Genomic DNA, 14,060 nt, shown 5'->3' with positions numbered 1-14,060 from the left:
GAAGGCTCTCGGGGGATTGATATACCCTTTTCCCCCTCACATTGCAGCAAGCTTTACCCAGTAATACATGACGTATATCTCAATCCCAGTAGGGATTGGGCCTTAACACTTAGTTGCTATTAGTTTATTGGTAGTTAGCTAGGGACCTTCTGGAATAAGGTGACGTTAGTTGTTTACTTCAAAGAGAGCTCAGCCATAGTCTTACTTCTCCTTTATTATTACTAAAATAGGGACCTTTTAGCTTATCAAGCATTAGCAAATGTCTGTGGTCGTCTCAGGATGCTCCAGACCCCAAGGCACTTCCTCCTCTGGCCTAAGGTCGGGCAGAGGGCAGCGTCTGGGTTTTGCTCCTGAGAGGTCTTAACTCTTGCTTTTCTGGCTTAGCATTGCTTTTAGGGCCTTGCTCTTGTCAAACTATACTGATTTCGCATTACAAAGTCTTGCGCGCCCTAACAGAAGGCCTGGCCTGAAGTTGTAGCCTGAAACTGAAATAGAAGGCCCAGGCTAAACCATTAACAGAATGCCTCAACTGAAATTAGGATAAAGATGTTAGTCACACAAGAGATCTCTGAACCACACCCGAGAGGCAAGTCTCACCCGAGAGGCAAGTCTTAATTGAAGTCTGAACAGACTTCAACTGTTTTGATAAGTACCAGTACCTGCCCCCTTTGTCTTACCGGCCCCATAGAAACTCACTCCATACAAATTAGCATTTGAACAGATATTGTGTCACCACCCATCTTCGGGTGTTAGCCAGGGTCCCTGAAAACCTGATTGTATAATCAAGTGACTCATTGGGCGTTCCTGTGAGGGCATCTGGTGTGCTCCACTGTGCATTGTGATTGTCTTTCTGTTAAGTATAAACTGTTAATCAAATTCCACTATACAATCAACATGTAAATGAACCTAAGCAACCCCTATATAAGTCTTTTGTATCTGTTAGTCAGTTGAAGTACATTTGCCCAGCATCCAGACATGCTGCTTGACTTCCCTATAGCCACCTGGGTTTTCCCTCTGGCTATAGTATTCCCCATAGCTATGGTTATGTGATTGTGTGTGTGTCACAATTAAAGCTGCACCCGATCCAACTCTAAAATGTAGCAGTGTGATTCTTTTCCACGACAAATATTTCAGTGCAGATTCAGCGAATCACCAAGATACACAGGTATAACTTGGCACTAGGCAGCCTCTGTAGGATATGAAGGTGTGACACCATGTTTTATACAGAGGCAAATTTCACAGCTAGGAGGGTCACGTTCCAGAGTCTCTATGCACCATCAGGATGAGAGTCACAAAGCTTTTTAAAGGACATGGACATCAATTGTCATTCATTTTAATGGGAATTTGGCATCCAGTTTTTGGCACCTCAGCCTAAATGTCTATCCACAGCAATTCAATAGCCTCAGCTGAAAAAGGCTAGAAAAGGGCAAAGGATTATACTGGCATGTCACCACACGCAGCACAGATCCCTGGCTCGACTGGTTGGAAACAGATGGCAAGTTCATAGCGGCTTGTGTCTCATTCCTCTTTTGTGAAGCTACACTTAAGAAACTCGCGGTCAGTGTGGAGGGGTTTCCAGATTTAGTTACATGTAATGATGCAGGCAGTACACGGGCTGCCTGTTTCTGTGAACATCATAATTTATTGTCTCCTGACATATCTGGTGACCATGGCAAAAACCTTGACCTTCATCTCAACAGAAGTCAATTTCTGATTATTGTCTTTGCCAGCTTCATGCCTTTTGTACTGAGAATGAGACCACAAAGCTGTTCTTCATGAGGTGGAGCTGCCGGCCCGCTTGGATTCCATCCCTCAAAAACCAGAAGGGCGTCAGCCCATCTTGCTAAACGACAGTTCAAGAAACTGATCATCAGTGTTTGTAGTGAGGCCTTGTATGTTTTCCATTGGCCTCTTCCCTCTTCCTGCAATATCAGGCTCTTACTCTCCCGGGATTTCGGGCAGGATTTCATGTTTTGCTTTGTCTTCCTCGATGCTGCTTCAGAACTGGAGAATGAAGATTGCAGAGGGCTGCAGGCACTGATGGAAGGGTCTGGATGAGAACTTCCTTCCCAAGCATGACACATAGGAGAGGGGGTGCATTTGATGGACAGGCAGCTGAGAGGAGAGTGGCTTCTAAGCCTTGGAGGCACTTGGAAACCTGCTCTTTATCTGTGGATCCTACACAGAAAAGCCAGACTTCCTGGCTGCTATCCTTACTCAGATGGAATAGTGCATGACTCTGCAAGTGCGCCCATTGATCTCTCTGGGGTTGTCCCCTGGTACCATGTAAGGACAGCAGAATTTGGCCCACAGCATTTGCTTTAGTCATCAAATTGCAGCCCTGCCCCTTAGAAAACCCATCGACAAACTCAAGTACCTCACCTCTGACTGGCCTTTGTTTTGCCTCAATCTTGCTGCAGCAGACTAGTGCTGGGTGGGCGATGAGCAAAAGCTCCCCTGCTGTAGCTGTAACTCTGCACATTATCTCCAGACAGCAGCTCTTTGGCCAAGGAAGTTCTATTAACTCTGGCTGGGTGCATGTTATTACAACTCAGAAGGTGTTTCTGGGTGGCAGCGGTGGGCTGTGACAGCCGTCACACAGCAGGCCCAAGAAGGCCCACAAAACATGTAAGCTTGATGCCAATACACTGATGGGAGTGTCAGCACCAGCTGCTCATATAACCAAGCATTCAAGGCCTTCTGCACACACTCACCTGCATGTGAAAAGGGCCGTTAGAAGCAGAGTCTCTTCTCCTGCTGGTTAGGTCAGGTGTACAAAATGGAGGGATGAGGACTAAGTTGCAGCGTATCCACTGAAGGAAGATGTGCTCCTCCTGGCACACGTGAGAACTGAACTGAACTTCCGCAGCACCACCCAAACCCTACTTGTTCCCAGAGCGTTTTATGAAATGAGCTGCGTCCTGGCAGCACAATCCCTAGGCAAGCCTGTGCGCCTACACTTCTGCAATAGCTCCTCCACTGCTTCAAACCCATGTGGCTGGGGGTAGCGGGAGGGAAATGACTGAGGACTCCAGGATTATCTCTTGGGATCTTTAATTTCTACTTGGGCAAGGGGGCTTCCATTTGAGATCCACTCCAAAGGTCAGCACTTTGGGTGACGAATCAACCCATCCCAGGGAACACCGGCAGCATTTGCTACTGAAGCTCTGACAATAGAGAGAGCACAGGGTGTGGTTGGAACACTCAGACACCGGAACCCCAAAGTCTCGCAGTACAGCCCCAGTCCTCCGCTGTCCCCTTCCTCAACTCCCCACGCAAGCCCAGGAGAAGCAGGCAGGGCTTCAGGGGAACCTGGATGAGGTGAATCCAAGGTAGCAGCCAGTGTCTTTGGGTGGATGGGACACACATGGTCACCAACCAAGTTGTTTTGATGCAAACCATCCGGAGAGAAAGCTAGGTGCTGCATTTCAGAGACTGGAGGTGGGGGGAGAGGAGGGAGAATATATTTTAGGAAAGAAGGTGAGATGAAAAGAAACAGAAGGTGCTGGGCTGCCTCATTGCCAGATAGGCAGGGAAACTTTCATCATCCTCATACTGGGCAGCCACTGGGCTGCAGCAACCCGGTCTGTGTCTGTTGTAGAGAAGCCCTGAAGTGCAAGGAGCCATTGACACAGGCGAGGGAAGTGAGCGAGTGGTGGGTTTTGCTTAGTGGCGGGCATGCTGTTAGGAAAGCGCCTTTCTTTAGGGGGAAAGAGTGCTTCGCCTGCAGGGCAAGGCACTCGTCCTACCGAGATTTCCTTGGAAACTGTGCCTAGACAAGCAGTGCTCCTTAAGGCTGCTCTCCCAAACCCACATCTCCACTGCATCAGCTGCATTATCTTAAAACCAGGCAGGAGGAGGAAGGGTTCTTATCTCACTGCCCTTGGAGGGAGATGAACCACTGCAAGGCTCTGGGATATTTGCCACTTGACTCATTGCACAGCCTCATTCCTGTGTGACATTTTTGCAGGGAATCCACAGAATCCACATGCACAAGGATTTCAAGCAGATGTGAGCCCGCCCTTTAGCCAATTTACCATCAGTGCACACAGAGCTGGGCATTACTGTAATAAATAGTGCTGGAGCAGGGACAGAGGCCACCAACCCTGGAAGTCAGCATCCATCTCTTGAAGGCGGTTAAAGGAGGACAGAGCCTCTGCAGTGAATTCTCTAAGCCAAGACTGTAAGAAGGCAGAGTGAGGAGCCGTCCCTCCCTCGACTTCTACAGCACTTCTTCCCTGCACCTTCCCCTCGCACAAAGGGGGAAAGTGGCACCTTCTTCACCATGAAGCCATCCAAGCATCTCTAACAATTGCCTCGGGCCAAGAAAAACAAGCATGGTCACTCACAAGGCTGTTAGTGCACAAGCAGGACTATTGGCCTCTCCTGTGCCAGCGCAGAAGTCACCATGTGAGCGCCCTCAGTCCAGCTCAGCGAGATGCAGGGTGCTGCATGCCCCATCCACACCGCTGCTGCTGCTGCTGGGCACAGAGCAGATTTGAGTCACAGCAAAGGCAGGGAGCCAGCTCTTGTTATCCTCCATTCCAATTAAAAGTGCAAATAAAATGAACATTCCCAGGCTAACACGGTCAGCAGACAGGAGGCACTTGTACTCTCAGGAACCCACAGCTGCTAAGCCAGCTAAGACTTTCTCATAATAGGCTTCCTTTCATTGCAATCCCACCTCAGGCAGGTCTAGCAGTGCCCTCATGTGGCCAAGTGGCTCCTTGGGCTTGTGATTCACTTAGCTCTAAAAGCAAAGCACAGAGGCATTCCCCCTCCCCACCCCCCCATTAGCAGGTATAATTCCTATTAATGTCACAGTATCTGGAGCAGGAAACAAGGAGCTTCATCACTCACTGAATAAACCTGCACAGGGAAGTCCACCTGGTGCTGAGCCGAGGCACCGTGCAGCACAGTGACTGGGTCACTGCAATGGCCAGAGGGCAGGTGCCTGTGTTGTATCCGTACAGCTGTCAGCAGCCTTCCGTCCCATTGAGCTAGTGTGACGCAGGGGAGGTTGTTTGCTGCAGAGCCAAGAGCTCTTGGGCTTGGAGTTCACTTCCCCCTGCGCACAGAAAGGCCCATCTCTTTGCTCAGACTGCCTTAAGCAGCGACTGGAGGTGGGTTGTGACAATTAAGGACTGACAGTTTGGAGTCTATGCTGCCCTCTGCATGTGTGGTCACCAGTAAGATAAGGGGAGAACACCCCCTCCTTCGGACATCTCTCGAGGCAATGCTTTCAGTGGGGTTGGAAGCACCCACCCTTGCTCTCTAGTCTGCATTGGGACAGCAGAAATGTGGGAACAAGTCTCAGCAGCTTGTGCCATGCGCTTTTAGAAAGGGGTAACCTTAAGTCTTCTGTTCCCTATTCAGTACATGCTGCCTCAGCCTCAGGAGATGGCATCTGCTCCAAAGCAGGTGGGGTATTTTAGCATGAAGGACATTGGTTCACATACTGCTTTCAAAATCTCCATGACATCAACTCAGCCAGAAGGCAAAGGGAGACCTGTACAGAAAAGGGCAGCACTTTATTACCAACGTCTTCCTGGTGGGGACTGGAGGGGGTTGTAAGCAATGCCACAATAGTCCACTTTCTCCTTCTGCCAAAGCCCTTCCCTCTTCTGGCACTAGGTTAGTTCCAACCCCCTGCAAAACTACTTGGAAGAGAGTGCTCCTAGCAAGGGACAAAAACTGCTGCAATACCACCCCCTTGTGCAGGAAAATGAAAACATGTTAAACTTTTCACAATAGGATGCTTAGCAATTTTGTTTTTAAACAGTTTTTCTCTACGGGGTCTGCGTAGCATGTACAAGCCCTCACCTTTCACCTCTAGGACAGAGGTCAAGTCCACCTTCAGTTCTTAAGTGAAATGACTTGTGTGTTCTCAGCAACTTCTTTCAAGAGAAGACCGCATTCCAAACCATCGTACTTCAGTTAAATGGGTGTATGTTGCCCATGGCTCCTGTTACTGGCACAAGACACAAATCAGTTTCCAGCAGCGCAGCACACTGCATAAACTCTATGCTGCAGAAGACCAAGGTTCTATGAGTAAGGAGACTGCACCATACCAAAGGCAAGGGGAGCTCGCTGAGAACAGCATTGACGGTAAGCTTGTCTTACACCTGCCTGGCTGGAGCTATAAAGCAAATTGTAATTGCTTATCACTGTCTGTCTTGTAATGGAGAAGTATCTTACTTTTAAATATCAATGATTTTACCTCCCGGGACAGACAGTAGCAGTACAATGGCAGTCCTTGACAAGAAGTGAGACAGAATTCTTTACAGAAGCATGTTTATCTATTAGCTGTTCTACTGAGAGCCATCCATGTGAAATCTAGTCACTATAGCAAATATTACATGTCATTTCTAGAACTACAGCTGCAACTGCCAGTAGCTGCAGCTTCATCACATTTTGAAAATGTTTTTCTTTGGCCAGGCTGGGTGAAGGCCACGAACAAACAAAAGAGGAAACTAATTAACTGTGTAGGGAAAACAGTGACTTTGAACAGAAACATTGCTTCTTTTGGGCATTTTGTCAGCAATCAGGGATGTTTTTCTTTAGCCTTTAGACGGTAGCAATCTGTAGCGTTACATGGAATAGGTAAGTATCACACAAGGAATATTTGTAAGTTGAGGTTTTTGCTCTAACATTTATTTAGCTACCTGGGGTAGAACTGCAGCGTGCCATTAATCACACATACTCGGACATTTTTTATTGAAAAATATACGTCGTTTAACGTACAAAAAGTCCACGAATGTTGCTGCTGTCAGCTCTCCTTGAGCTAAAGAAGAAGGCCCACATTTGTCATTTTCCAGCCAAGGAAGCCAAAGGGCTGGGCGCCAGGCTCATTTGACTTTTAACAGACTACCTTGATCATAGCAGAGTGCAAGGGCACCCCTCCCCATCGGGGCTAGCTCATTCAGCAAATCAAGCTTCTTCATGGGTATCCCGAACAAGGTATTATCCTGGGCACCCAAAAAGAATCGTTCAGCACAAATCCCTTGGTATTTTCTCTCTGCAAGCTGGTTAGTAATGGAACACCTCACAGACTCCCCAGAAAGGAGACCTTCAGCAGAGTGTCTACATTGGGAGGAAAGAAGAGAAGCCATTAATGTTGGGCCAAGTGTTATTTTTGTCATTATTCATACACACACAGACCTTCCCAGCTTATTACCAAGGACCAGAGGGGAATAACCCCCCAATAACACAATATCTTAGAAGGACTGGCAAAATGGGATACTGAGCCTATTCAAAGGCCCCAAGTTCCAATCAACTCCAGGTTTGCAGCGACTTCAAGTTGTTGCCATATGATTGTTCCATGGGTCTCAGTCCAGTTCCCAGAGGACAAGTGTCCACATACCAAATATCATCCCCCAATGCTGGCACGAAGTGAAGGCGATACACAGTGGCCTTCAGTCTCCAGGGCCAGCCCCTTTCAACAGCATTAAGCTCACACCAAGATGTATAAGAGCTATTATGAAAATACCTGGAAGCATTTTTCGACTATCGTGCTCCAAAATCCTCTCCCAGGACTGTGGCAGGGTTTGCATGTCTGGCAAGTTCTCATATCTGATTTGGAGAAGTAGGAGTTTACTCTCTAGGTATCTTTCTGGACAGTAAGGATCGAAATGAGGGGGGAAGGAAACACAAGCATGCTGACTTCTTAGGCAGTGATGCGCTTAGAGAGAGTAGGCCTCAGTGGGGGAGGTCTAGGTTGGACATTAGGAAAACATTTTTCACTAGGAGGGTGGTGAAGCACTGGAATGGGTTACCTAGGGAGGTGGTGGAATCTCCATCTTTAGAGGTTTTTAAGCTGCGGCTTGACAAAGCCCTCGCTGGGATTATTTAGCTGAGGTTAGTCCTGCTTTGAACAGGGGGTTGGACTACATACCTCCTGAGGTCCCTTCCGATTCTATGATTCATTGTAGTCCTGCAGTTCAATTCCCCCTCTCACCAGGCCATGTTGAGAGATCTCGATTTTGTTGTTCCTTGACAAAGCACACTAACTATAGTCACCCCAACTCTCTAAGCTTCTTCACCCTCCAAGGACTATATTTTCTAGATTCTTTTTCTTTGAGGAATTAACCTATTAAGATTTCCCCTATTCATCTCATTTCCCTTGGCCAAACAGCAGGACCAGGAGACTGACTCCTGAAGGTAGGGACAGGAGCAATCTGCCAAAGCTGTCCATCTAGATCCTTGGTGAGGTTTTATTTGCAACCTTATTGGTCACCAGTTGACAACAACTCAAAAATAAAGAAAGGTAAATCCAGTTCTGCTGACATGAATCAAGACAAGAACCTCTTTGACCTGTTTGAACTACAAATGTTCAGCTCTTCTAGTGAAGGATGCACATGTCGGTAATATCGCTCAGTATCGTGCAGCCACTCCAACATCTCAGCCAGTGAGGGGTTAGGAGCAGTACGCTGCACAGAAACCTCAAAGCCTAGAACATCTGCAAGCTGCTCATAGAGCTGGAAAACAGAGCCCACGTAGCCACTAACTGCATCCCGCACTTTCTGTAAGTCAGCTCTGTCAAAGCAGGGAGCAATATACTCAGGGCTGTGTTTTCCAAAAGCTGGCCTCGTTCAGTCTGCACCCCAACATGAATTACATGGGCAAGTCTAAGTACTTGCTCTTTTAAAGTGCTTCATCCTCCAGCGACAGTTTGGTGAGTTCAACAATATACAGTATTTGTAACCTTAACAGGAACTAGGGAATTTATGCGAGGAAAAGGCAAACCTATGCGACGATATCACTGATAATATAGAGCATGTTGCTGAACTGATGAACAAAGTTCACAATTTAAAGAGACATTGGAATTTGAAATCTAATGAGTACTATTAACGCCTCTAAACTATTAGGTTTTACACATGCCCATGTCCCCTGATAGTTCTTGCGGTTTTACAATTCTATATTCCTCCTTTTTAACAACAACACCCCTCCCACACAAACACACTCCTTCCCAGATTCTGTGAGAAAGACTAAGACAAAATGAGGACAAAGAGCGAAAATAAATATTTCACAACACTGGGCCAGACTCTTAGCTGTTGTAAATCAGCAAAGATCCAGCAGAACTCAATGGGGCTACACTGATTTACACCAGCTGAGACTCTGGCCCAGCGTGTAAAGTAAACACATTGAAAGAGAGAGGACAATTGTTTTTGCTCGTTGTTACGATTGTGTGTGTTCTTAGAACAATAGGTACAACATTTCCAGGCAGATGTGTGATGCTTATGTTGACATTCTCTCCTCCTCTTCAGATGTGAATTCTGAAAACAGGCTGCACAGGGAAATCCCACCTCTCCCAGCATGTTTGCCTGGGCTTCCATAACGCTCACAACTTTCATGGTCTTGACAGAGCGGAAGCCAAGTGCCTCTTACACTTTGCCCCCCAGGTCCGCCAGCAGGATCTCCGCTGCACAGCCTTGCTTGTATTCTAACTGCTCTGCGAGCTCTGGGAAGGCCCCCAGCGGTGCATGTGCAAAGGGGACCTTCCGGCAGGCCTGCACACTACAGCACTAATGTGCATCAGCTTAATGCGTATTTTAGAAAGCGCTTTACAGAAAGCGCTGCAGACTGTCCACACTACGGTGCTTGATCCGCTTTATTGCGTCCACACTGGAAAACCGTACTTGTAATTAGAGAGCAGTGCAATGTGGGAAGCTATCCCACAGTGCAACTAACCATAGAGGCTGTTGTGACGAGTGTCATCGTCCCAGGATGCAGTGCTGCTTCCCCCAATATCTTCTCCCCACCCCCAAGCAAACAGGAAAAGGATTTTCGTGCCATTTTTTCATTCCCCCCACCCACGATCGCCATTGCTGCAGAGACATGGAGACAGACGAGTTGTGTGCTGTGATTCTGAGCATGACAAATACAACCCGGCTTATCCTGGATTACTTTCTCAGTGAAGCAGTAAGTGAAAGTATGTTTATCACCACTGCCACTCTGCGTGCCCTGATACAGGCAATAGATACTAATAATGACCGATTGCTACAGGCTATCACGTTTCATCTGCAGTCAGTGGACCGCAGGTTCTGGTGCAGAGAAACCAGCACAGACTAGTGGGACCGCATTGTTAAGCAGCTGTGGGATGATGATCAGTGGCTGCAAAACTTTCGTATGCGGAAGGCAACTTTCCTTGGACTGTGTTCACAGCTGGCACCATCCCTGAAGCGCGTGAACACTCACTTGAGACAAGCTATGACGGTGGAGAAGAGAGTAGCCATTGCTCTCTGGAAGCTGGCAACCCCTGACTGTTACCGCTCTGTTGGGAATCAATTTGGAGTTGGTAAATCTACAGTGGGAGCTGCTGTGGTTCAAGTGTGCAGTGCCATCAATAGACTTTTGCTAAAAAGGCTTGTGACTTTGGGAAACGTGCAGGACATAGTGGAGGGGTTTGCTGCGATGGGGTTCCCAAACTGCGGAGGGGCCATTGATGGGACTCACATCCCCATCTTGGCACCTACACACCTGGCAACAGAGTACATTAACCGCAAGGGGTACTTTTCCATGATCCTTCAGGGGCTTGTGGATCACAGGGGTCGTTTTACAGACATCTATGTGGGGTGGCCTGGGAAGGTGCATGACGCTCGTGTACTTCGTAACTCAGGGCTGTTCTCTAAGCTGCAGGTGGGCACTTTCTTCCCTGACCAAAAAATTGACATTGGGGGTGTGGAAATGCCCATAGTGATCCTGGGGGATCCTGCTTACCCCTTGCTTCCTTGGCTAATGAAGCCCTACACCGGTCACCTTGACAGTGACAAGGAGTGTTTTAATAAGAGGTTAAGCAGCAGCAGAATGGTTGTAGAATGTGCCTTTGGGCGTTTAAAAGGTAGATGGAGGAGTCTCCTCACTAGGCTGGATATGAGTGAGAAGAACCTCCCTTCTGTGATATCTGCTTGCTGTGTTCTTCATAATGTGTGTGAAGCTAAGGGGGAAAGATTCCCCCAGGGTTGGGATGTGGAAGCAGAAAGACTGGCTGCCAATTATGAGCAGCCACCTGCCAGCAGTACGCGTAGAGCTAATCGAATAGCGATTAGCATTAGGGAAGCTTTGAAAACCAGGTTCTGCAATGAGATACAGAACTGATTTATTTTCATGTATGTTCTTTGGCTTGGATGTCCCCCTCACCCAACCTCCCCCCCCCCCCCCTTTGATAGCTGTGCCCGGCTAATGGCACCAGAATCTGTAAGTTTGTTATTAAACACCATTTTGAAATACAGGAAAACTTTATTTCTTTACAGCCAAGTAATGGGAAAGGGGGAGGGAGGATTTCCTGCTCTATCTCCAGGGGTTGGGTGTGAGCTTGCTGGGGTGGAGGACAGCTGGGGCTGCATCCTGAGGAGTCGAGCATGAGACCTTGTGGTTGCAGGAGAGGTGGAGGGCACCACAACAGTGGTTTCTGGAGCATTCTGGAGTGTCTGCAGCGGCACCGTGCCCTGCCTCCGATCGTGACGATCCACAAGATGCCAGAGCACGTCCAACTGCTCCTTCAGGACTTTCAGAACCTCTTCTGAGGTGCTGCGCACAATCGCCTGAGTTTCTCTATGACTATCTATAGCACTGCGGATAGTCTGGCTCATGCTCTGTCTCCATGTTCGTTGCTCTGTCTCTGCTGATGTTGCTACGCTCATGAGTTCAGAAAACAGATCTTCTCTGTTTTTTCTTTTTTTTCTCCTAATCAGACTTAGTCTCCCAGCTGCATTTCTTAAGGGTCGGTCCACTGCATAAATGTCTACGGACTGAAATAGAAAAAACAGGGTACACGTATTTAGAATACTGAGTACAGCCACAGAAATGTCACAGTTTGAAAAAGGAGTGTATGGAACATAGTTTCAAAAAGTTGCATTCAAATCATCTTGCAACAAATGTAACATCACATCACTTGCTAGATACAAATTAAATATATTGCCAATTACACAAAGTTGTTTATGAAACAATGTATCTGCCCTCCCCCAGCACTCATAGCTCCACTGTGGGGAGAAGGAAAGGGAAGCTATGCAATCCCATACCTGGCAGTTAAGAATTTGGAAAACAATGAACTAGCTAGTGGTTTTGATGCAAATTACCTGCCGGGGGGGGGGGGGGGGGAATCCTCCCATGGCTGTTTGCAAGAGGAATTCCTCTTGGGTGTGGCCAGCTGAAAGTGGGTAGGGCATGCCTGGGATGGCTGTGCATTGGAGCCACATGTGTAATGAGTCTGTTAGGGCTCAACAAAGAAATGTTTCTTGGGAGGGGGCCCAAAGCCTAGTCCCAGCAGGAGGGTAAGGTAAAGGTAACAGAACAACCAATGGTGAAGTATGTGTCACCATTGAACTAATAAACCCATACAGCCGTTTGTAAAAAATTGTATAACATTGTTAATTCCTCAGTGAACTTTGCAAGGAAAAAGCCTGGCAGCCCCCTGCCCTTCCCCCCCGCCTCATGGCTCCACAGTGGGGAGAATAAAAGGGAAGGTTTGCAGTCCCATACCTGGCAGCCCCCTGCCCTTCCCCCCAGCAGTCATGGCTCCGTGGTGGGGAGAAGGAAAGGGAAGCTATGCAGTCCCATATTGGCAGTTAAGAATTTGGAAAACAATGAACTAGCTAGTGGTGGTGTTGATGCAAATTACCTGCGGGGGGGGGGGGGGGGGGTGGGAGGGAATCCACCCATGGTTTTTCAAAAGGAATTCCACTTGGGTGGGGCCAGCTGAAAGTGGGTAGGGCATGCCTGGGATGGCTGTGCATTGGAGCCACATGTGTAATGAGTCTGTTAGGGCTCAACAAAGAAATGTTTCTTGGGAGGGGGCCAGGGAGGGGGCCCAAAGCCTAGTCCCAGCAGGAGGGTAAGGTAGAGGTAACAGAACAACCAATGGTGAAGTATGTGTCACCATTGAATTAATAAACCCTTACAGCCGTTTGTAAAAAATTGTATAACATTGTTAATTCCTCAGTGAACTTTGCAAGGAAAAAGCCTGGCATCCCCCTGCCCTTCCCCCCTGCCTCATGGCTCCACGGTGGGGAGAAGAAAAGGGAAGGTTTGCAGTCCCATCCCTGGCATCCCCCTGCCCTTCCCCCCTGCCTCGTGGCTCCACGGTGGGGAGAAGAAAAGGGAAGCTATGCAATGCTAATAGGAAAGAAAACTCACCAGAGTGCCTTCCATGGGATCATTTGTGCTGTCCTGTGTGCTGGTGGACTGCTTGGGGGTCAAGATTAACTCCTGTGATTCTGGGAGAAGGGACACTCCGTTCTCATGCTCCCTGCTTTCCAAAATTTCATCCTCCAAGGTTTCATCCTCATTGCTCATGGACTCAGAAGCTGCGGAGGTATCAATGCTCTGTGGGGGCACAGTGGTGGGATCGCCCCCAAGAATAGCATGCACCCCCTCATAGAACCTGCATGTTTTGGGAGAGGACCCAGAGCGCCTGTTTGCTTCTCTGGCTTTCTGATAAGACAGTCTTAGTTCCTTGATCTTGACTCTGAATTGATAAGCATCCCTTTGGTGTCCTTTCTCCAGCATGCCCTGGGATATCTTCCCATAAATGTCCAGATTCCTTTTGCTGGAGCGTAGCTGGGACAGGACTGTCTCCTCACCCCACAGCCCGATCAGGTCCAAAACTTCTGGTCTGCTCCATGCTGGAGCAAGTTTGGGCTTTCCTTTAGCCATGCTGAAAACAGTAGCCATGCTGAGAGGAATGGGAAAGCTCTCTCCACGCTGGCAATGAAATCAACAATCAAATCTTCCCGGGGCTGCTTTGGGGGCGGGTACTGAAATGGGGCATGATGGGATACACTCCGGAGGCCAATTAATGCGCATTAAGTCAGATTGGTCCACACTTGCACTACTGTGCAGTAGCTAATGCGCTTCAGGTGCTAATCCTCTTGGCAGAGGTGGTCTTATTGCTGCGCATCAAAGTGTTCCTTAATACGCATTAACAACGTGCTAGTGTGGACGCAGTTATTATAAATGCGCATTAAGGGACTTTAATGCACAGTAAGCCGCCAGTGTAGACCAGGCCTCAGGAGCGGTTTGCCGTGCATCGGTGCCTGCTGCCAAGCCTCTTGCAGCTGCTG

General features: G+C 48.2%; 1 protein-coding gene and 1 pseudogene across 1 annotated transcript; one reads left to right on the top strand and one right to left on the bottom strand.

The window, feature by feature from the left end:
• Positions 1 to 7,181: 7,181 nt before the first annotated feature.
• Positions 7,182 to 9,717, bottom strand: LOC137145766 (AFG2-interacting ribosome maturation factor-like). Its single transcript, XM_067536692.1, has 4 exons — positions 9,691 to 9,717; positions 9,388 to 9,524; positions 8,356 to 8,586; positions 7,182 to 7,608 (listed from the first exon to the last, which is right to left on the bottom strand). Exons 1-4 carry the CDS (start codon positions 9,715 to 9,717, stop codon positions 7,416 to 7,418), a joined length of 588 nt encoding a protein of 195 aa, XP_067392793.1. The 3' UTR covers positions 7,182 to 7,415.
• Positions 9,718 to 9,847: 130 nt separating this feature from the next.
• Positions 9,848 to 11,173, top strand: LOC137145767 (uncharacterized; annotated as a pseudogene).
• Positions 11,174 to 14,060: the final 2,887 nt, after the last annotated feature.

The sequence above is a fragment of the Emydura macquarii genome, unplaced genomic scaffold (genome assembly GCF_026122565.2).
Source record: "Emydura macquarii macquarii isolate MOO-44397 ecotype Brisbane River unplaced genomic scaffold, CSIRO-AGI_Emac_v2 contig_3628, whole genome shotgun sequence".
In the NCBI taxonomy this organism is placed as follows: domain Eukaryota; kingdom Metazoa; phylum Chordata; order Testudines; family Chelidae; genus Emydura; species Emydura macquarii.
The sequence above is the reverse complement of the archived record's forward strand: the minus strand, read 5'-3'. Positions and strand labels throughout refer to the sequence as shown.

Bases quoted from the DNA above. Each gene is read 5' to 3' on its own strand.
- LOC137145766 (XM_067536692.1), bottom strand. From the start codon at position 9,717: ATGACACTCGTCACAACAGCCTCTATG. The intron at 9,525-9,690 runs GTTAGTTGCACT...GATGCACATTAG, and splicing joins TCGTCACAACAGCCTCTATG to TGCTGTAGTGTGCAGGCCTG. The intron at 8,587-9,387 runs GTAAGAGGCACT...AGACTGAACGAG, and splicing joins GCGGACCTGGGGGGCAAAGT to GCCAGCTTTTGGAAAACACA.